Source organism: Girardinichthys multiradiatus, chromosome 12, assembly GCF_021462225.1.
Source record: "Girardinichthys multiradiatus isolate DD_20200921_A chromosome 12, DD_fGirMul_XY1, whole genome shotgun sequence".
NCBI lineage: Eukaryota > Metazoa > Chordata > Actinopteri > Cyprinodontiformes > Goodeidae > Girardinichthys > Girardinichthys multiradiatus.
This window is the reverse complement of record NC_061805.1, coordinates 23,301,267-23,323,105: the sequence shown is the minus strand read 5'-3', so window position 1 is coordinate 23,323,105 and position 21,839 is coordinate 23,301,267. Positions and strand designations below refer to the sequence as shown.

Below are 21,839 nucleotides of genomic sequence, written 5' to 3'. Positions count from 1 at the left end.
TCTTTTAAAAATGGTCTTCCTCCTGCTCCCTTAAAAAAAAAAAGCACAGATTTAATGGAGTGCACAAGCAATAGTTGGCTAGTAAATAACTTACCGTGGATTTCCTGGCTGCTTTGCTGAGACATGATAAATTCAATAAAATTTATTTAATTTAAAATATTGTATTCATCCCAAAGGGAAATCATGTTGTTGTAACTCATTACGAAGGTTTCTTCAAAGAGCCGTTGTAGATGCTGATGGCTGTGGGCAGGAAGGATCTCCTGTAGCGCTCCGTCTTACAGCAGATCTGAAGAAGCCTCTGACTGAAGACACTCTGTTGTTGTAGGACAGTCTCATGAAGAGGATGCTCAGGGTTCTCCATAATGTTCTTCATTTTATGAAGAATCCTTCTTTGTACAATGATCTCCAGAGGAGTTCCCAGAACAGAGCCAGCCTTCTTTATCAGCTTGTTGAGCTTTTTTAAGTCCCTGGCTCTGATGCTGCTTCCCCAGCAGATGATGGTAGAAGAGATCACACTTTCCACAACAGACTTATAGAAGATATGCAGCATCTTGCTGCAAACACCAAAGGTCCCATGCTTCCTCAAGAACAACAGTCTGCTCTGTCCCTTCTTGTAGACAGCTTCACAGTTGCATATCCACTCCAGTCTGTTGTCTAGGTGTTGTCAAGGTATTTATACTCCTCCACCACCTCCATGTTTTTTCCCATTATGGAAATAGTGTTTGTAGATTTTTAAGAGAAACAAGAAAATGTCAATTATACTCCTTGTTTTATTCACGTTCAACATGAGATGATTGTTTTCACACCATGTCACAAAGTGGTCCTCCACCTCCCTGTACTCAGCTTCTTGTCCATCTCTGATCCACCCCACGACTGCAGAATCATCCGAGTATTTCTGCAGATGACAGGAGTCTGTCTTGTACTGGAAGTCTGAGGTGTACAGAATGAAAAGGAATGGTGAGAGTACAGTCCCCTGTGGTGCTCCTGTGCTGCTGACTACCCGGTTAGACACCTGAGTCTGAATTGTGTTAAATGCACTGGAGAAATCCAAGAACATGATCCTCACAGTGCGGCTGGCTTTGTCCAGAGGACAGTGGGTTTGTTGAAGCAGGAAGATGGCATCTTCAATCCCAGCTCCACAGTGATAAACAAACTGAAGAGGGTCCTGGATGTTGCTTGTTTGCTGTCTCAGGCCAACAAGAGTCTTTCTAGGACCAGTCATTGAGGACTAATGGGTGAGTTTTCTTTGGTACTGAAACAAGACAGGAGGTCTTCCATGACTCTGGAACCTTCTCCCAGGTCAGGCTAAGGTTGAAGATGTGCTGCAGAATCCCACAGAGCTGCTCTGCACAGGCGTTCAGAACTCTAGGGCTGACACCATCTGGACCTGCAGCCTCATTCTGGTTAAGTCTCTCCATCTGCCTCTTCATATGATTTCTAGAGATACACAGGTGGAAGGGGGTGGTAAAAGGTGTTTGAGCATCTTCTGATTTGGTTGAAGATGAACTTGGTAGAAGCAGAAGGGTCCATGACGAAGGTGCAAGATAAAACATTTCAGTTGTGACAGGGAAGCTTTGGGTCAAAGGAGGGTCGGATGTCTGTTTGGCTGTGAGCAGCATAGAAGGATACTGAGCTTGTTCCTGAACTGAATTGATTGAAGAATGTGTTTAGTTCATTGGCTCTGTCCAGATCCTCTTTCTGCTTGAACCCTGTGATCTTCTTCATCCCTGACAACACATCTCTAATATTGTTATGCTGGAGCTTGCTCTTTAGGTTCTTCTTGTACACCTGCTTGTTGTCTTTTATCTTGACTTTAGGTTGCTTCTGTATACTCCTCAATAATTCCATGGCTCCCTCTCTGAAGGTTTATTTTTATTGTTTTTAAACTGTTGAAAGATTAGACGTGTAGCAGATAGAGCTGGACGATATGACCAAAATTTTATATCATGGTATTTTCAACAATTATCACGGTATCATGGTATTTCACAGTATTTTTCTTTTCATAGATACTTGTGTGTTAACCAAATTGTTTGCAGACTGAGAGGAAAACTACATTAAATGACCTGTACTTGTACTTAAAGGCAACGTTTTAATCATAGCTCTAAAGCCTTTTTTCACAGTGCTTAACGAAACCACGTCTTAAGCCATGAGAAAAGTGATGGACTTTATTTCCACCCTCCGTTTGCTTGTTTTGGTGTAGGGAGTACCTCGGCTGAAAGCGTCTGCAAGGGATGTTTGGCTTGAGTGTTCTCCTGAGGTTTTTCCAGGTTTGGAAGTAGAGGATACCGCTTATAATTTTAAAACATCTTCATATTCTAAGATGTGTTTGCAGCTGAGATGGTGTTGCAAATTGCTGGTGTTACCTCCAGCTGTGACAACTTTACTTCAACAGAGTTTGTACAGGTCCTTCTCAAAATATTAGCATATTGTGATAAAGTTCATTATTTTCCATAATGTCATGATGAAAATTTAACATTCATATATTTTAGATTAATTGCACATTAACTGAAATATTTCAGGTCTTTTATTGTCTTAATACGGATGATTTTGGCATACAGCTCATGAAAACCCAAAATTCCTATCTCACAAAATTAGCATATCATTAAAAGGGTCTCTAAACGAGCTATGAACCTAATCATCTGAATCAACGAGTTAACTCTAAACACCTGCAAAAGATTCCTGAGGCCTTTAAAACTCCCAGCCTGGTTCATCACTCAAAACCCCAATCATGGGTAAGACTGCCGACCTGACTGCTGTCCAGAAGGCCACTATTGACACCTCAAGCAAGAGGGTAAGACACAGAAAGAAATTTCTGAACGAATAGGCTGTTCCCAGAGTGCTGCATCAAGGCACCTCAGTGGGAAGTCTGTGGGAAGGAAAAAGTGTGGCAGAAAACGCTGCACAACGAGAAGAGGTGACCGGACCCTGAGGAAGATTGTGGAGAAGGGCCGATTCCAGACCTTGGGGAACCTGCGGAAGCAGTGGACTGAGTCTGGAGTAGAAACATCCAAAGCCACCATGCACAGGCATGTGCAGGAAATGGGCTACAGGAGCCGCATCCCCCAGGTCAAGCCACTTTTGAACCAGAAACAGTGGCAGAAGCGCCTGACCTGGGCTACAGAGAAGCACCACTGGACTGTTGCTCAGTGGTCCAAAGTACTTTTTTTGGATGAAAGCAAATTCTGCATGTTATTTGGAAATCAAGGTGCCAGAGTCTGGAGGAAGACTGGGGAGAAGGAAATGCCAAAATGCCAGAAGTCCAGTGTCAAGTACCCACAGTCAGTGATGGTCTGGGGTGCCGTGTCAGCTGCTGGTGTTGGTCCACTGTGTTTTATCAAGGGCAGGGTCAATGCAGCTAGCTATCAGGAGATTTTGGAGCACTTCATGCTTCCATCTGCTGAAAAGCTTTATGGAGATGAAGATTTCATTTTTCAGCACAACCTGGCACCTGCTCACAGTGCCAAAACCACTGGTAAATGGTTTATTGACCATGGTATCACTGTGCTCAATTGGCCTGCCAGCTCTCCTGACCTGAACCCCATAGAGAATCTGTGGGATATTGTGAAGAGAACGTTGAGAGACTCAAGACCCAACACTCTGGATGAGCTAAAGGCCGCTATCGAAGCATCCTGGGCCTCCATAAGACCTCAGCAGTGCCACAGGCTGATTGCCTCCATGCCACGCCGCATTGAAGCAGTCATTTCTGCAAAAGGATTCCTGACCAAGTATTGAGTGCATAACTGTACATGATTATTTGAAGGTTGACGTTTTTTGTATTAAAAACACTTTTCTTTTATTGGTCGGATGAAATATGCTAATTTTGTGAGATTGGAATTTTGGGTTTTCATGAGCTGTATGCCAAAATCATCCGTATTAAGACAATAAAAGACCTGAAATATTTCAGTTAGTGTGCAATGAATCTAAAATATATGAATGTTACATTTTCATCATGATATTATGGAAAATAATGAACTTTATCACAATATGCTAATATTTTGAGAAGGACCTGTATATGACCGTCGTTTGACTGGTATCTGAGCTTTTAAAGCCAAAATACACACAAAAGAAACAGCCCCTCTTTTAGGCACATGTTCTTCTTCGCCATTACCTTTATCTGTCAAAATGTCTCCATCGCGGTGTAGCAAAGAAAGGCATCCCCCGTGAAACAGGGTATTGGCATGCACGTTCTGAGGCCAAAAAACATTTGGTGTATGGAAAATTCATATCATAACAAAGATAAAAACCAGTTCCAGTTATGCACCGGTATACTGCCCAGCTCTAGTAGCAGAGAGTGAGGTGTGATTAAAATTACCAAATACGGCCACAGACGCATTGGGGTGTTGTCTTCCGCTTAGCAACAACTGAGCTGATGACATCACATGCAGTGTTGGCAACAGCTGATGATGGAACATAAGCCTTTGCCAAAATAAAACTAGTGAACTCTCAAGGGTATATAATATGGGCGAAAATTGACTTCTAACAGTTCAGTATTTGGGCTGCAGAGACGACACTTCAAAGTAACATATCCTGGATTACACCATCTGTTGTTCACAAGCGCTGCTAATCCACCTTCTTTGCATTTGCAAAGGCCAGAAAGCCTAGCAGAGAGACACTGGAGTCGGGGATATGATCCTGCAGCCGTGCGTCAGTGAAACACATAATACTGCATTCCTGATACTCTGGATAGGTCATTTGAAGGGCTTAGAGTTCATCCATGTTTTTCAATGCTCTCACATTGCCCATCTTAATTGAAGTAAGAGATGATTTGAACTTGCTCCTTCTCTCGCTTCCCTTTGCTCCTACTCTGCATCCATGGTGCCTCCTTTTTTAACTCATCTGGGACTTGGGGGTTGTAGTTCAGGTTTTATTTGAGCTTTTGAGATGTCAATCAGCAGCTCATGGCTGTTGAAAAACAAACAAGAAAAAACGTGTTGCTATGGTTACGCATCATAACAAGCTGCACAGTATCCAACACTAGAGGGAACAGTCGTCTAAAACAAGCAATCTTTATTCACAAAAGGAGTAATTTGAGTTCTTTAAAATAAGATATCAAACAAAAACAGAGCTACTCCAACATGCTGCCACCCTGAGCTGCGCAATTCTAGAATTAATAGAATTGCTGATTCTAGTTAATAAGAAATGCATGCCACACTTTTCGGATTACTATTTGCAAGAACGAAATTTGTCACCTTGTGAAACAGTTCAAGATGTATGAATACATTGTACAAAGCACTGTACTTGCTCTGCTTTGCTTTAGACTAAATGTTGTTGTTTTTTTTTTTTTTACCTTTTTATAGCTAAAGAATGCCGTGTCCAGGAGACAAGACAATCATCTCCCTCAGCAAACAACGAGAACATTAAACCTTTGGATAATTCCCCTAGTATCACAAGACCAGTCTGTAAAGGTACTGCACTGCACTGGGTGTTTACTGTTTGATTTCGTAAAACGTTAGTGCTTTTAGGGTTTATTGTTATTAAACATGTTTTAACATATTGAGCTGGCATGAAGTAATTTAGACTGTTCTACTATTTTTTGATTATTAACATAAACTAAGTCCGTTTCTCTCCGCCTCCAGGACCCCCTTCTATGGCGCCTGACCACAGAAAGCAAATAGATAATTTGAAGAAATTTAGTGTAGATTTTGTAGTAAGTATCTTTCGGCATGCTCAGAAGAAACCTAGTATTAAAGTCACTTAAGCAGATTGCATAAAGGCTTCTTCATTGTGTCTATCCATTACACCTCTTTCAGTTGCAACCTAGTTCCAGTCCAGACCCTGCCTTTGACCAGATGATGACCAAGCCTGTTCGAGAGCCATCAGATAAGCGAAAAGATCTTGCCCTGGACAAAGCCTCTGCAGTGGGACGAGACGACACCGAGGAGGGGGTTGCAGTGCTTGCAGCTGGCAACTCTGGAGCTGTGCCTGCTTCGTCCGCCGGCTCCGCAAACACCAGTAAGCCTGGCAGCCCTGCAGCGCCTTCTCCATCTCCCTTAACTCCTGACCAGAAGAGAGGAGGGCAGGATGTGACATCACAAGGGGTTCAGACGACAGCCACCTCCACGTTGAGTGGACCCAAACATGAAGAAAAGGAGGAGAAAAAGGAGGCGGTACAAGAGTGAGTGGACTGAGATGTCATACTTTTTGTTCTGAAACCATAAAAACAACACAGGAGACCAGTGACCAGCCCAGGTCACTGGTCGAAGCCAATAAAGCTGGAAACTGTTCAGCAGGCGATGCTTTTCCAAATTTACAAAAATTACAAAGAAATATTTTCTAATTATGTATTAAGCTTTATGTATTTTTGCTCTACCGAACCTTTTTGTGCAAAACAAACATATTTTTGACCTGACTGATTCTTTAAATGTTAACTGCTTTTAGTGTTGACTTCAGTCTTTGTTTGCTTTTGGCAGTCAAGTAAGAAAATCCACCCTGAACCCTAATGCTCATGAATTCAAACCCAGGTTTAACACACAGGTCAGTATGTCTGGATATTACAAGTTTACCCAATAAGTCCAAAGAAAGCATCACAAGCCGGGATTATTCGACTTATGTTTATCTTTTTGTCTTTTTACATCCTCTTCATCAGCCCAAGCCAGCCAACACCCCAACGCCTCCTCGGCCTCAGGGCCAGCCCAGCCCCTCCATTATGGTTCAGCAGCCTCCGGCGGTCTACGGCTGCTTCCCTCAGATGTATCCGCTGACACCAGTCAGCCCTGGAGTTCAGGTGAGATGCATGCCTGCATGCTGGAACTGTTGGATCTGCTTTTATTTGCTGTGAATAAAAATGACCTCCGAGTTGTCAACAGGTGCAGGTCATTTTGCCCCTTCGCCATCTCAGCCCTGCATCGCTCTGCACCTGCGTTGACAACCGATTACTCGTTTTATATATTCTACTCGCATCCTGCTGTAAGGAAATGAGGTTTTATGAGTCCAGTAAATGATATCTACCAGCAGGTTATCTTTTTTGTCTCAATTTGTCTCCATAAATCACAAAAACACTCATCTGCGATAGAAAATGACATAACATGCCACCGTTTTAGCTCATTGGTATGAAATGGAAGTTGGGAGGAATAAAATGGGAGTAAGTGGGTACAAACTGACGAGGGGGCAAATTGACCCAGGGCTATTGTCGAAAAAAAATTACAGATTTTAATTTGCAGATTTACAAACTCTTAAAAAAATACAACTCCTCTTTTAGGGATAGAAATGTTAGAAATGTGTACAAAATGGGGGAAGATTGTAAAACCTTTGAACAGATACAGTACAGTAACAGTTTTGAGATCCTTTTCAATGGGTTTGAGTGTATTTTGTGTTGTATGTAATGTTATATATCCTGTGTTGCTTTAAGAAAAACTTGGTGATCCAACATCAGACAAGTGCAAACAATAACAACTAAAGAGTGGTTCTTTTTCCCTTTTCTCCCCCTCCTCCTGTCTCTCTCTTGCTCCATTAGAAAAGCATAATATGGAAGGTTTGTAAATTTTTCTAAGATTTCTACCTTTTTTCAACCCTTGTTTTTTTTTTTTTTTTTTGTTCATTTTATTTAAGCCCAATCTGTACTTAGATGATTTTTGCTTGCTTGTTGAATTAATGCCATCAGATGTTGGTTTGCCAACTTCTTATTGCAATTCCTTTGAACCTCCATCACAGATGGACCTTTAACATCATCCAGTTTCTGTTGGTTTATTCTGTTAACCCAAAACACAAAACAAGGAGGTTCCTGAGCTTCTTTTGTGCTGCACTGCACCACATGACAGAGATGCATGTTGTATGAAAGTATTGTTTACAGACTGTCATAATTGTGATACAGGTTATAACAGACAATGCATGTGACCCAAGGTAAGAGAGACGCATATCTAAATGTAAATTTAGGAGATAACTGCCAAAGCAACACTTAAACTCTGTTACCAGGCAGGCAGATGGGTATTACACATTTTCTGTTTGTTAGAAAACATCAAGGATAAGCTCTTTTTTTTTTTTTTTTTTTTTTTCCAATTGCCGGCCTTCTTCCAGTCTCCAGCTGTGTACCAGGTCCAAATGCCTCATATGGCAGTGAGCCAGTCTAAACCTTACAGACCAGGTAAAGGTGAGAATAACCCATGCTTCCCTTCCTTTTCTTTTATCCATTTCCTGCTTTTTAAGGGACATTTTCAACCAAGGTGGTTCCAGGGCTACGGTCAGGTCTGTACAGGTTCTGTGAAGAAAACTGGGTTTTCCCACAGCCAGAGAGCAAGCTTGGAGATGCATCATGTAGATGTTTGATCTTTTATCTGTTATGTTCTGATTTTCTGTAAAGGATCATAATACAGGGTGTTGAAATCTGGGATTCTGTTTTATAATTTGGATAAAAATCGGAATTTTTGAAATAGCTTTTTACCGCACTTTCTGAAAACAGTGTCAGCGCTGTGTTTCATGAGAGGGAAACAAAACAAAAACATTCAAATAGGTAAACATTTTTTCTACTCGAATGTCCAGAATCTCCTAAAAAGGTTGGAAGAATTGAGTATGGAAAAGTAAATTTTTTATTAAATATACGGCGTCATGTATTTCTGTAATGCATCTTTTGTTTTTTGTTTTTCTTTTAAAAAGAACGGTTTATTATTTTCCTTACAATAAGTAGAAAATATATTTACAATGTGACACGTCCAAAAACTAAAACTTGCTCCAAAGTTTTCAAATTGGAGATCACAGCATTTTGATTGGTTGTAGGAATCCATGAGCCCGGCGGAGAGTTGGTGCTGAGAAAACAGTGTTTTTTCTGTACCAGAGTCGGTGCTTGCAGGTGTGGACCTGGTGCTAAGAAAGTACTAGCATCTGTTTAGCACTGGAACCCATTAAATGGCAAAAATGTCCTGCACTCATCATAGGTGCATTTCTTTCTTTCTGGAAACCATTTATTCGTTGCATGATGCAAGTGTCGATCTGTTTGTTCCATTAATGTAAGAAAGTTTGCATTAGATGTTTCTTGTGTGTCTGCTGTCTCCACCAAACCAAACTGTTTCAAAATATGCATAATAATCCAAATTAATCTGGAGGGTTTTTCCCCCTAATTCATGGAAACAGTTGAGGAGCATCTTCTGACATGTTTACTTCAGATGTTAGATTCTTTATCCATATCACTGCTTCAGGCTGCACTGGGAGAGGGCTTGATGCTCTTACTAATTAAGGTTTTGCTTTCTGTACTAAAAATAGTTTCTTAGGTATTTGTAAAATGTTTTTTCATCATTTTTGAAGCTTTCACAATAAAGTCAAACACTAGAAAATGACCCGATCTATGGCTCCACTGAACTGAGATCATGGACTGACGTTCAGCGCGGTTATTAGAAAAGCTGCTGGCTTTGTTTTCACGACTCAATTAAAACGTCTGTCTGTTCTGGCTTCTTGTTTTCAGTGTAATTTTCTACATAAAGGTGAATTATTTTGAACCTTCTGTTTTATATTTTCATTTTTTGGTCTATTTTTACGATTTCAATCTTCAGTACCCAACATGCCCCAGCAGAGGTCTGACCAGCACCACCCGCCTGGCACGCCCACCATGATGCACCCAGCGACGGCAGCAGGGCCGCCTATTGTAGCACCGAACCCCGTGTACTCTGCGCAGTACTTCACCTGCAGCCCGCAGCAGTTCACCAGTCAGGCGCTTGTTCAGCAGATGCCACACTACCAGTCACAGGTACAGATCACTGTGTCTGCCTGATGCAGGAAGGACCTGCACTCAACAACTTTTAGAGGAAGGTCTTCTCTGGCTGCTGACCCGTTAATTACCTCTAACACCTGAACTGTGGTCTGTAAAATTATCTTCCAGGCGCAGCACGTGTTCAGCCCAGTCATGCAGAGCAGCGCCAGGATGATTGGCCCTCCTACGCATGGCCAGCCCGGCCTCGTCTCTTCTTCTACTACACAGTACCCAGAGCAGACGCACACCATGTATGGTACGTAGCGAGTGTTACTCTTGATATGAGCCACACCCTGGGAGCTCACTGGTGCTCGCCCCACCATGCATGGCATTCGTGTCTGAAAAGAAAAAGATAGGAATACGAAAAAGCGGGCTCAGTTTAAACACTCATCTCGCATCACTGAAGTGTAACAGACTCAATGTCTTACCTGAAGGAGGTGTGAAGTGGCAAGAAGAAATGTAAATGAAACAAATATGGCAGACGTTGTTAGTAGAGCTAGTCAGAATTTTCTCTGCTCCGATTGCACAACAACTTCAGAATTGCAACACGGTGCGGACGTCTGTAGCGTCCGTTTTTACAGTTGTGTTCAAGATAATAGCATCCAACTAGACTAACCAGATCAATCACTGTTTTTGGTAGAAATGATATCACCACATGGATAATAATTTACCAGTAGGTGTAGTAGAGTCCTAGAAAACCAACAGGGCCAACATTCATTACATGCCTGCTCCTGAGTCTGTTTGATTAAAAGAGGCATGTCCAAAATAACAGCAGCGTGGAGTCCATCCTGTGGAGAAACAGGTGTCCACCAGGTGGCCTCTATTTATGGATGACTCCAGCACTTGTTGATAATGCATGTCTCCCTGAATACCTGGCAAAAATGGGTCGTCCCAGGTTTTGTTCAGAAGAAGAGCATACTTTGATTAGGACATTTATTGGACAGGGGGAAAAAAGGCTGCCCTTTCTAAAATGATCTGCAGCTTTAATATGGAAATCCATACCAGAGAGGTCGGAGGTTAACGGTGTGTATGCCTGCGTGAAGCTAATCTATCATCAAGAAGCCCCAAAGTCCCACTGTTGATAAAAAGACACTGAAGAGGATCCAATTTGCCAAAGAACACATTAACTGGCCTCAAGAAAACCGGAGAAATATTTTGTCAACTGATGAAAGTAAGATTTCTCTTTTTGGGTCCAAGGACCACAGACAGTTTGTCAGAGGACCCCCAAACGCTGAACTGAGGCCAAAGTCTACTCTGAAGACAGTGAAGCATGGTGGTTCAAGCATCATGATATGAGGATGTTTTTCTTACTATGGTGTCTGGACTATTTATTGCATACAAGTCAGAATACTTGAAGAGGTCATGTTGCCTTACGCCGAAGAAGTGATGGAAATGAGTGTTTCCAGAAGACAACCCCAAACGCACCAATAAACGAGCCGCATCTTGGTTCCACAACAACAAAATCACAGTTCTGGAGCGGCCAGCCCAATCCACGAACCTTAATTCTATTGAAAAGTTGTGGGGCGACAACAGAAGTGCGGTTTCTGATGCAAAATCAAGAATTGCAGGGAATAGTGGAATGTCGAATCATCAGCTTTATTCACGTTTTTAAACACACTGTTGTTATTTTGAACACAACTGTACTTGCATAAACACGTCTTCTGAGCATGTGGGTCACTTCAGGGCTGTCGACTGTTTATGTTTTACTCTGATGATGGTTCGCACCCGAACCACCAGGCCAAATAAAGCAGATCTCAGCAAAACATAGTAATTGGGCATTAAGATCTGCAGCGTGAATGTAGCCTTGTTTTAGGTGAAACAACATGTCACTTTGCCATCAAAAGTCTCTAACAAGTTACACAGCGTTACAGTAGGCTATGGAGATGAGAACAATCCCGATATACGATAAAACACTTTATGCAGCTAAAAAAAAACAACTCTGTGTTTAACCTACAATCATTGCCAGCAGCACAGGAGAAAATGGTTTGTCAAAGCTCCAAAGACATGAACATAGCACTACACCACAACTTGTTTTAGTCTGCATAACTGATTCTAGATGTCCAAGCTAAAGTGAAATGTTTGTTTTGCCATAGTGTCTCCAGGGCCGATGCCTCAGCAGTACCCTCACCCCAATGCCACCTTACACCCTCACCCTCAGCACCCCCAGCAATCAGCCACCCCTACCGGCCAAGCCCAGCAAGGCGGTCCTCCGCAGCACGGGGGTCCTCCGAGCCACCCTGCAGCCAGTCCAGTCCAGCATCCTCAACACCAACAGGCAGCAGCAGGTGATCATCTACTCCTAATGTGGGGTTGAATCGTTTGAAATCACTGCAGTCTTATGTTTATACAGTTAATGTGTGTTTCATAGCAGCGGCAGCGGCCCAGGCCCTCCATCTAACCAATGCGCCCCCACAGCAGCAGATATACTCAGCCTTGGCCCCAACGCCCCCCTCCATGACGCCTAACCCACAGTCTCCCCAGACATCTTTCCCCTCTGCTCAGCAGACTGTTTACATCCACCCTCAACAGATGCAGCCTGGCTACAACCCCAACCATATGGCACACATGCAGCAGGTAGGTTAAATGTGTGTGAGAAAAAACCTTGGATCAGCACACCAGCAGGTTTTCACGCTTCTAACTGGGTCATGTTTGATTTAATGTTGATTGTGCCGTAAGTTTTTAATATTGGATGATATTTTTGATGCTGTGTCAAACTAACCTTTCAGCAATTGTTCCTTTGTTCCTTCCTTATGTTTTACCTTGTTACCTTCTTTCCTTCATTGAAGACTTCAGTATTTTGTATGCACATAAAGTAATGGAAACTCCACACTATGGTCCGTGGGGTGAGGAAAGGATGTCAAAGGAGTTTTGATTGAAGAAGGTGGATTACAGCAGAAAAACATCCCTGAGAAATTCTGGATTTTCAGTGACCGCTTCCTTTCTGTCCTTTCAGTCAGACATTTAAAAAGTCACGTTGCCTGAAATGTATCATTAACCCTCTACTGTTGGAATCCAGTCTTTATGGGAAAGATGTGGTTTCTGTCTGCTTTCTCTACAATGAAGAAAGCACAGCAGGAGAACACTTACTGTTCCCACCATCAGAATACAAAGTGGTACCTAAATTCTCACAGCCGGCCCAGTCTGTGTCTGCTCCCCTGAGGGGGTTTAACTAGCAGTAATGAAAAGCCTATTGAGGAGTGCGAGTGTACAAAAAAAACACCACTTCAACTGGGTTTATCACTAGTGGAATCAGTCCAGAGTGGGCACTCTGTTAGCTGTAATTGAGTTTGCTTTTCATTGGCCAATAATGTATTTCCCACTGATTGTGGTGATCACTCTCTGCTCCTCAGAGCTGTTGCCAGCAGGTTCTGATGCTCATCTCCAGTGCTTCAGTTTTCAGTCGCCTCATTCTTCTCACTGTCTCTCTCTCTACATGTCAGGCCCATATGCAGTCTGGTATTGTGCCATCACACCACCCGGCACCCACCCACGCCACAATGATGCTGATGGCCACGCAGGGCCCTCCAGGGGGTCCACAGCCACCAATGCCCCAGACTGCCCTGAACCCCATCCCGGTGTCCTCCACTACACATTTCTCCTACCTGACACATCCACAGGGTACTTTTATTAACCTTCTAACTCCTACTGACAGCTGCCTTATCAACAATGTTAGAATCTGCCTTCCTGCTGTTCTTTTACATAAATAATGCTGAAGCCCAGCTAGGGTTCCAGGTGATCAACCAACACAGTGTGTAGAGTATGGCTGTGAAGTGAAACAACAATTTATTTTACTGTGATAATCGAAATAAAATCCACTGTAACAAATTCCCCTCAGAAGTCACCTAATTAGTAACTACAGTCCATCTGTGTTTAACCCTATTATAAATCCAGCTGTTCTTTGAAGGCCTCAGAGGTTCGTTAGAGAACATTAGTAATCAAACATCATGATGAAGACCAAGGAAGACAGCAGACAGGTCAGGGAGAAGGTTGTGGAGACGTTTAAAGCAAAGTTGGGCTAAAAAAACAATATCCTAAAACATGTCATGTAGCATTGTCTGAAAATATAAAGAATATGGCACAAACCATAACCCTACCGATATGGTCATCCTCCTAAACGGACAAGCTGGGCAATAATCAGACAAGCAGGCAAGATGCCCAAGGTGACTCTGGATGAGCTGCAGAGATCCCCGGGTAGGAGCATCAGGGCAGCTGTCAGTCATACATTCCACAGATTTGGTTTTAATGGAAGATTGGTAAGAAGAAGGTTATTGTTGTTGAAGAAAGCCATGAAAGGTCTCATGTACAGTTTGTTGCCACAAGCCATGTAGGGGAGACATGTTCAACAAGGTGCTTTGGCTAGATAAGAACCAAATGAACCTTTTGGTCTGACGATGTCCTCCAGCAGGGTTCATGTGTTAGAATGGCCTAGTCAAAGTTCAGACAGAAATCCAATTGAGAAACTGTGGACAAGACGTGGTTTCCATTCAGCTTGAGTTTGAACTGTTGTATAAGAAGAACCTCAGCCTCTAGATGTGCAAAGCTGGTAGAAAAATGGCTCCATGCAGCTGTAACTGCAGCAAAAGGTGGTTCTGTGAAGTTCTGACCCGGACAGGATGAATGTTGATGCACAGTTTTTTTTTTTTTTGTTTAGTGTCTAATTGACAAATATGCAGTACTTTGTGTTGGTCCATCACAAAATGTAAAAAAAAAAAAAAATGTCCTGAGGTATGAATATTTTTATTAGTCTGCATGATGAGAACGGTGTGGTTCTGAGTGTCGGAGCCGGATCACAGAAGGATTGTTCTGCCAGGCCTAGTTTGGTTTGTTGTTTTTTATCTGTGTCCTTCTGTTTCCATCCCTGACTCTACTCCATCATTGTGTCCCGTCCCTGCAGTGCAGCCTCATCATCATCATCATCATCAGCAGCTGTAGATATAGAGGGCGCCGGCGAGCCGAGGGACCCGCTCCGCTTCACGCTTCTCAGCCAGAGCCCTCCATAACAAGGCAGCGAAGAGAACGAGAGACCTCCCTCTCTTCTCTTCCTTCACCCGACATGCTTCACATCAGCGTTTTTCTCCCCTCTCCCTCCCCTTCCTCCCTTCCCAGATGGACTAGGCAATAAGTGAATGTTAACGGGTTGATGCGGTGGCATGTTTTAACAATAGTTTTTACGGACAAGGCATCTCCTGTTCGGACCCTGCTAACACGCTACACACACACGCACACACACACGCACACAATATGAGGGGTCAACTAGTCAATTTGCCGAGTCAGACGTGAAAGAGCGTTGCTAAGAATCAACTGGAACTTGTATTCTGCACCTTGTTATGGAAAAGAAATCTTCCAACTATTACAGTATTAACCTTACTGTTTATTGCTGCTGCTGTTGCCAAGTGCTGCGTTTGTTTCCAGACTACAAGACAAGTTTCTAACCAAACTAAAAACCTGAAAAATGACCAGAAACTTCCTGTGAGAAAGAGAAAACGTAAAATAAAGCAGCCAAGAGGACAGGAGACTTGTTATTTATAAAACTATAACGGCTGAGGTGATCAGATCCCACTTCTCACCCTGACCCTTATGTAACTTTTAAGTTAAAACTTTTACTTTGTAGATAATATAAATAATTTAAAAAATGAGCAAAAAAACTTAAAAACAATAAAAAAAGTTTTAAAAACTGGATGGTGTCTCTGTGGTTCAGTCATTTCTGGGAATGGGAATATTCAGACAGGCCAAACAATGACAGTGACGCCTTAGTCTTTAATCATGATAAAGTTTATAGGTGCATCTTAATTGATTAATTTCAGCACTTAAATTCAAACATCTTTAACTTATATTATTTATCACACTGTGTGGTATATTTCAAGCCTGTATTTCTGGTAATTTAGATGATTAGCGCTTAAAGCTAATGGAAACCCAAAGTCTAGATTCTCAGAAAAAAATTTTTTTTTATTTATAAAACTGATAAAAATGTTTTTTAATACATTAAAGTTATATTGTGGGCATCACAATAACAGGGAAGACTGCTGACAGCTGTGCCTCTGCGTTGAAGGTAAACCAGAATAGGTTGCTATGAAAGAAGCTGGCTGTCCTGAGCGCTGAATCAATTTAATGGAATGTTGAGTGGAAGGAAAAATTGCGTTAGAGCCAAGAATGCAGACAAGCTGAAAGCCAGTTTTAAAGCAACCTGGGTCTGTTCAGTGCCTCAGCAGTTCTACAGGGTGATCGCCTACATGCCAGGCTGAAGAAGCTGGATGAGTGCTGCATCCAAGAATGTTAATGGGGTGGCATCAGTGGTAGAGGTTCGTCCTGTAACCAGTGGGTTGCCAGTTCGAATCCCTGCTCTGTCTTTCTCAGTTGTGGTTAGAGGGCTCGATGGTACTTGTGTAAGTCAGCCTCACTTCAGTGTGCCCCGGGGCAGCTGTGGCTACAATGTAGCTCACCACTGTGAATGTGTGTATGAATGGGCGAAAACTGACTGCAGTGTAAAGCGCTTTGGGGTCTCTGGGAACTTGACAAAGTGCTATACTAGTGCAGACCATTTACCATTTAATGGAAAGTTGAGTGGAAGGAAAAAGTGTGGAAGAAAAATGTGCAAAATCAGCAGGGATAATCGAAGTCTTGATGCAGTAAAAAAAAAAGTCCTGACCAAATACTGACTTACTGTACAGTACATTGGCATACCTTTTATTTTAGTAAGCTGACATAAACACGTTTTTCTATTTCTATTAGGTTTCCATCACCTGTGAACCATAATCATTATAATTAACAGAAAAGAAAAGCTTGAAATTAATCTGAGAGTTTTGGTTTTTGTATGTAATTGTAAATTAACTTTGAATAGTTTTGTAAGTAATTGAGCTGCACTTGCATTTCTGTTTAGGTTAATTTAAACATATACTTCGTTTTTTAGAGCTTAGGTCAGGGTTTCATGTGCTCTCATTTCTTCGCAGCTCAGTTTTATATCCTGTTTCAAATGTTAGCTCAATACTTTTTCTTCCCTGATGACGACACTGTCATGGAAATAGAAATGTTTCACTGAAACCTGCCATCAGTGTTTAGCATTAACTCATCTAAGAAGCTCCATTTCGAAGCTGAACATGTGCAAATGCTTTCAGTTTCTTTATCTTAGACTATTTTATTGTCTTAGCTGGTTTAAAAAACAAATCCATCCTTCTCCCATGGTGGTGTTACCTGAAAGTGACTTACTTTACTTTCACAGAAATACCTCTAAGCTGTCAGTTTTGCATTTATCTTTGCAGTTTCTCAGTAACTGAACATTTCTTCTTACAGCGCCCTCCACGGGTGGGTGGCCCTTCTAGTAGCTTTTCTTGGGTTTTTTTGCAGTAAAATTGACAAAACTCCAACCTTTTAGACTAATTCTGTTAAACGTTTCTTTTTTTTGTTTGTTTTGTTCGTTTTCTTAAAATTACTGGTGGAAATGTAATTAAATCATATTTTTACTTTAGACCTTACTTTTTGAAGTCCGAGTGTCAGACCAGGGAGCAGCGAAACGTGCTGGCAGGCTTTTTGTTTTCTCCCAAAGTTTGAAAGTATCGTCACATTAAAAGTTAGATTTTTCTTGGAATACTTGGGATTTATATGTTTAGATGCCTTCAGTTTGGGATGATCGTGTCCTGGCTAGTGACTGGTGCGCTTCATTACAGTTGATGGCATCATGAGGAAAGACATTTATGCGGAGAACAAAGTCCACGTTTTGGAGTGGCCATCACAAAGACCTGGGTGTGAGCAAGGTGCCCGGCAAACCTGACCCAGTGGCACCGATTCGGTCAAGGAATCAAACAGTTTATAAATCAGTATGACATAAAAATCATGAAAAATGCTGCTGTTTAAAATGAGCCCAATCATGTTTTAGAGACAGTCTTTAATCAAACTGGTAAACAAAACAAAACAACCATAAACAGGTTATCATTTTAGTTAGGTTTATTTAAAAAAAGTCAAATATACAGTTGATATATATATATATATATTTAATATAATTTAAATGCTCGTAACTGAAAGGGATGCTGACCCAATACGATGCAGGAGAAGCTGCTGTGGACGGGATGTTGCGTTGATGTGGAAGGTTTACAGTGCGAAGTTAACAGACAGGATGAACAGTATTCAGAACACATTACATTCATCAACTGGACACGTTCAAATAAACAACAGGTGGGGGAGGGGGGAGCCGATTGATAACACTTCAAGCACTGCCTCGGGTTTTGCTGGTTTATAAAAAAGTTTAAAAAAAAATATCTGGCAGCTCTTGTTATGCAGCAGGATTTCTGTCTCAAATGTTTCTTTTATTTTCTGTCTATAAGCGGATATAAACACTTAATTCTTCCATTCAGCACGGTGTGAAGCATCTTTCATTTATTGCACGGCACGATCACACCCTGAGCTTTGGAGAAGGGGAAAAAGCAACAGCAGCTTTCTGGCAAAGGCACAGTCACTCTCCCAAGAATAATGATTCACAAAAAAAATAAAAATAAAACAGACAAGATACGAGACTGATGCTCAGAATAGTTTTCTTCTTTTTGTGTGTTTTTACCGTTGCTCTGCTTTAGCAGAAATGAAACAGAGAGGTGACGAAGGAATCTGTTCAGACACAAAGTCAGGAAGAACCAACCGTACGTTTGCCAAAAACATCCTTGTTTTTGTTCCCCTTAACAGATGTCAGTCTAGATCACGATGATACATTAAAGAGGACGCGACAACCATTAAAGTCAACCAACAAATATTACCTGGGTAGAAAACAAATGGAAAAAGCGGACCTATTGTTACAAAAACTATCAAATTAAAGAGGAAAACGAAACGGGAAGCTTTCGGCGCAAGTTTACTGCTAATCTAAATCTAAAATAATCTGCTGAAGTTAGTGTTCAAGCAAGGTTAGAAGGCACAATATTTCCCAAACTCATCTCACTGCGAATGGACGCAACACTTATTTTATTTCTTTTGTTTTACAGATCGTCTTCTAGTTGATTTAAAATCTCTAAAGTTTGGGATGAAAAGGAAGAAACAAACACAATGAAGGAGAACTCTGGGCTTTGGTTAAAGGCTTCATTTCAGCTTTCAGCAACTAAGACGCACACCTGAGTTGGTTGTGGTCAAAATGGTGGTTTTTAAACCTTTTAAAGGCACCTTTAATTGTCAATGTTAGTGGTTCTGCAACATCCCTCATCACATTTAGACACCTCCAAAGCTTTGTTTACAAAACGTTCCTCTCATTCCTTTTAAAAAATATATAAAAATCGATTAGAAAATACATCTAGTGTAAAAAGAAAAAAAAACAAACATCTTGCAGTCCTTTTGGTTCAGGCTGCTGTGGTGAAGTAAGAGAAAATATGAAGAATTAATGCTATAAGTGTAAAAAATAAAGCAAAGACTCGATGCCTGCTACCAGGATGGGAGAAGGTGCATGAAATTGTGGGGAAAAAGCAGGAAAATGAAAACCCAACGTCTCTGTTGTGCACAAATCATCTAGACCGAGTCAAATGTTACCTCTGACTCGGTCCGATCATTGTCTGTCTGGAAGTGGAGAGTTTCTGGTGCTTTGGAATATTTCTTCTTTTTTTTTTTTATGCCACAAAAGCAACAAACTGGAGCCAACTTCTTTATGGATAATAGATTTTAGTACCTTTTTACTCCCCGTCAAAGAATGTTCAACTCTGGTCTTCAAGAGACCAGATTCCTGCATGTTTTTTGATCCATCCCAGCTGATTAACATGGCAGAATTACCTCCTCGGCATCTCAACAAGTTCTGCAGAGGCCTGCTAACGACCCGTTTAGTTAAATCAGGATAAACACTAAAAACCTGAAGGACACCGGCTCCAGGATTTGGACACCACTGATTCATACTGATAAAAGTGACATTGAGACATCCCTGTCAGATTTCCCCCAGCAGGAAGCAGGGCCGACTAGTGGGGATCCAATATTTTTTTTAGGCTTTCTGGACCTCAGATTCCAGCTGCAGGACGGTATTTGTCAGTAATTATCATCGTCACTCCAGTCTGTTTGATTGTGTGGCATTTGCTTTGATTTGGCTTCATTTACTTAACATAATTTATTTGGCTGATAAAACATTGGAGCTCAAGGACCTTGCTTTGCTCATCCCACATCCAGACTAAAATCTGATCCTAAATCCTGTTTGTGGTTCTTTTTTTTTTTTTTTTTTTTTACCAGCGATCTAGTTTCTAGAACTACCTCTTTCTAGAACATTTCTCCTTTTTACTTTGTTTTTTTTTTTTTTTCTACAAAAATGATGTGTATAGAAAAAAAATACACAAAGTGTACAAAGTGCACTGAAAGTGATGCGCACTTAGATGCTTATGATGCACAGAGAGGAAGAACAGAATTTGATCCCACAAGGAAAAGGAGCGCAGCTTGTTTGTGTTGAAAGTTGGAGGTTTTGGTCCGCTTTGGGAACTTTGTGCAAAAGGTTTATGCCCCAAGTATTCCCAAAGGAGCGGACAGTGATTCCCATCGTTTCGGGTTAAGTGTCGAAGAAATAACATCAAGTGCACTTCCAAGAAAATCACTACAACAGGTGTTAATAAACTTTTTCTCTTCCGCCGGAGCTCATCGATTGAAAACAAATCATCGTCATCAACACTCTAAAAGTCCAAAATACATTCACTGTGGACACTGGAGGTTCTGAGGCTGAGGCAAACTTGTTTTTGCGTGTTTTGCATTTGTCAGACTTGTTCGGATTCGTTCCCTCGTGTTCATCAGCCTGCTTTAATCAGGTTTTTATCCTGAAGAAGGCGACACACTGCATCTGAGTGATCATCACCACGTGGGAGCCGCCATGTTATCTTTACAGGCGACCAAGGAGACGGTGGGGAGGGGGGCCGTCAGAGCAACATGTACTGGTTGTCTATTGCCCGCTTGCGACTGCGGTCGGGCTCCAGTTCATAGTCCGAGTCCCGCTGAGGGATGATGGGAGTGTGAGGGTTGGGGTTGCGCAGAAGGGGCCTCCTCCCCACCGATTCGCTCCGACGCAGGTGAGCGGGCGCTGACGGAGTGGGCTCAGGAGCGGGGATGGTGCGGGCCACCTGGGAAAAGGAGCTGGGACTGGAAGTGAAGGTGGTGCTGGCAGAGGAGGAGGAGAAGGCAGGGGGCTGACTGGAACTGCGGGCCAGGCTGCAGCAAGCCAAGCTGGGCTCGGAGCTCCACCGATGGAGGGAGAAGGGGACGAGGAGAGCGCCGGAGAGCTGACCTGAGGAGCAAAGACAGGACATGAGCTGTGGCATCAACATTCACATTAATTCCAATGATATCATTTATAAATAATATTTATTATTATCCTAGATTTTCCTTCGACGTTTTGCGACCTTGTACAACAGAAACAGGTTAAGTTTGTGTTATTAAAACTTAATAACAGGCCGGATTCACTGTGTTTCTGGGTCATATCTGAGAGAAACAGAAAAACAGATGTTTTACTTGCTATACCGTAAGGAGGCTGAACCGTGTTACTATAAATCATTCTGGGCTTCATAGTGTCTCACAAACGTCAAGGTATTTGGATATTTCGGATACATCATTATTTTACTACAAATAAACATTTTGAAAAGTGTCGCCTGCACCTCCTGAGTCAATCCTTGGTAGAACCACCTAGAGGCCGCAAGTTTAGCACAATTTTCTTAGCAAAATAGCTCAATCTCAGTCAAGTAGGACGGACAGATTCTGTGAACATTAATTTTCGAATCTTGCCACAGATTCTCTGTTGGATTTAGGTCTGGACTTTGACTAGGCCATTCTAACATGAATGTGCTTTGATCTAAAGCAGTGATGTCCAACTGCAGGCCTTTAAGAGCCACTGTCCTGCATGTTTCCTGCTTCAACACAGCTGATTCAAATGGCTGCATTAGCTCTTAAGCACTTCCAAGTTTTGCAGGAACGTGCTAGTGGTTCAGATGAACCGCGGGAACATCTAAACCATGCACGACACCGGCCTTGAAGGATTGACTTTCAACACCACAGATCTAAAACTATTACACTGTAGCTCTGGCTGCATGTTGAAGGTTGCTCAGGATTTTATTTAGGGGTACCAGAACCCATCCTAAATACAAATGCAAGCTACACGTTTCAAACTTTTGTTCGTAAAAGAGCTAAAAAAGCGGTGAAAATCCGTGCATCATTTTCCTTCCACTTCACAATTAAGCATAAG

The 21,839-nt window shown here is 42.0% G+C and overlaps 2 protein-coding genes across 14 annotated transcripts in view; one reads left to right on the top strand and one right to left on the bottom strand.

Moving 5' to 3' along the window:
- atxn2 (ataxin 2) overlaps positions 1–15,355 on the top strand; it is a 37,476-nt gene extending 22,121 nt beyond the window's left edge. For 3 of the 10 annotated variants that reach the window (XM_047382627.1, XM_047382624.1, XM_047382633.1), the window contains 13 exons: positions 5,298–5,405; positions 5,577–5,647; positions 5,751–6,115; positions 6,411–6,474; positions 6,587–6,724; positions 7,454–7,471; positions 8,014–8,086; positions 9,480–9,673; positions 9,806–9,932; positions 11,770–11,961; positions 12,027–12,250; positions 13,117–13,294; positions 14,571–15,355. In XM_047382627.1, the coding sequence (XP_047238583.1) occupies positions 5,298–5,405; positions 5,577–5,647; positions 5,751–6,115; positions 6,411–6,474; positions 6,587–6,724; positions 7,454–7,471; positions 8,014–8,086; positions 9,480–9,673; positions 9,806–9,932; positions 11,770–11,961; positions 12,027–12,250; positions 13,117–13,294; positions 14,571–14,608 (1,790 nt within the window). In that variant the 3' untranslated portion in view covers positions 14,609–15,355. The remainder of the gene's footprint in view (positions 1–5,297; positions 5,406–5,576; positions 5,648–5,750; positions 6,116–6,410; positions 6,475–6,586; positions 6,725–7,453; positions 7,472–8,013; positions 8,087–9,479; positions 9,674–9,805; positions 9,933–11,769; positions 11,962–12,026; positions 12,251–13,116; positions 13,295–14,570) is intronic. The other 7 variants (XM_047382632.1, XM_047382629.1, XM_047382626.1 and 4 more) reach the window with 6 other exon arrangements.
- A 2,241-nt stretch (positions 15,356–17,596) lies between these two features.
- sh2b3 (SH2B adaptor protein 3) overlaps positions 17,597–21,839 on the bottom strand; it is a 65,868-nt gene continuing 61,625 nt past the window's right edge. For all 4 annotated transcript variants that reach the window (XM_047382637.1, XM_047382638.1, XM_047382636.1 and 1 more), the window contains one exon: positions 17,597–20,888. In XM_047382637.1, the coding sequence (XP_047238593.1) occupies positions 20,524–20,888 (365 nt within the window). In that variant the 3' untranslated portion in view covers positions 17,597–20,523. The remainder of the gene's footprint in view (positions 20,889–21,839) is intronic.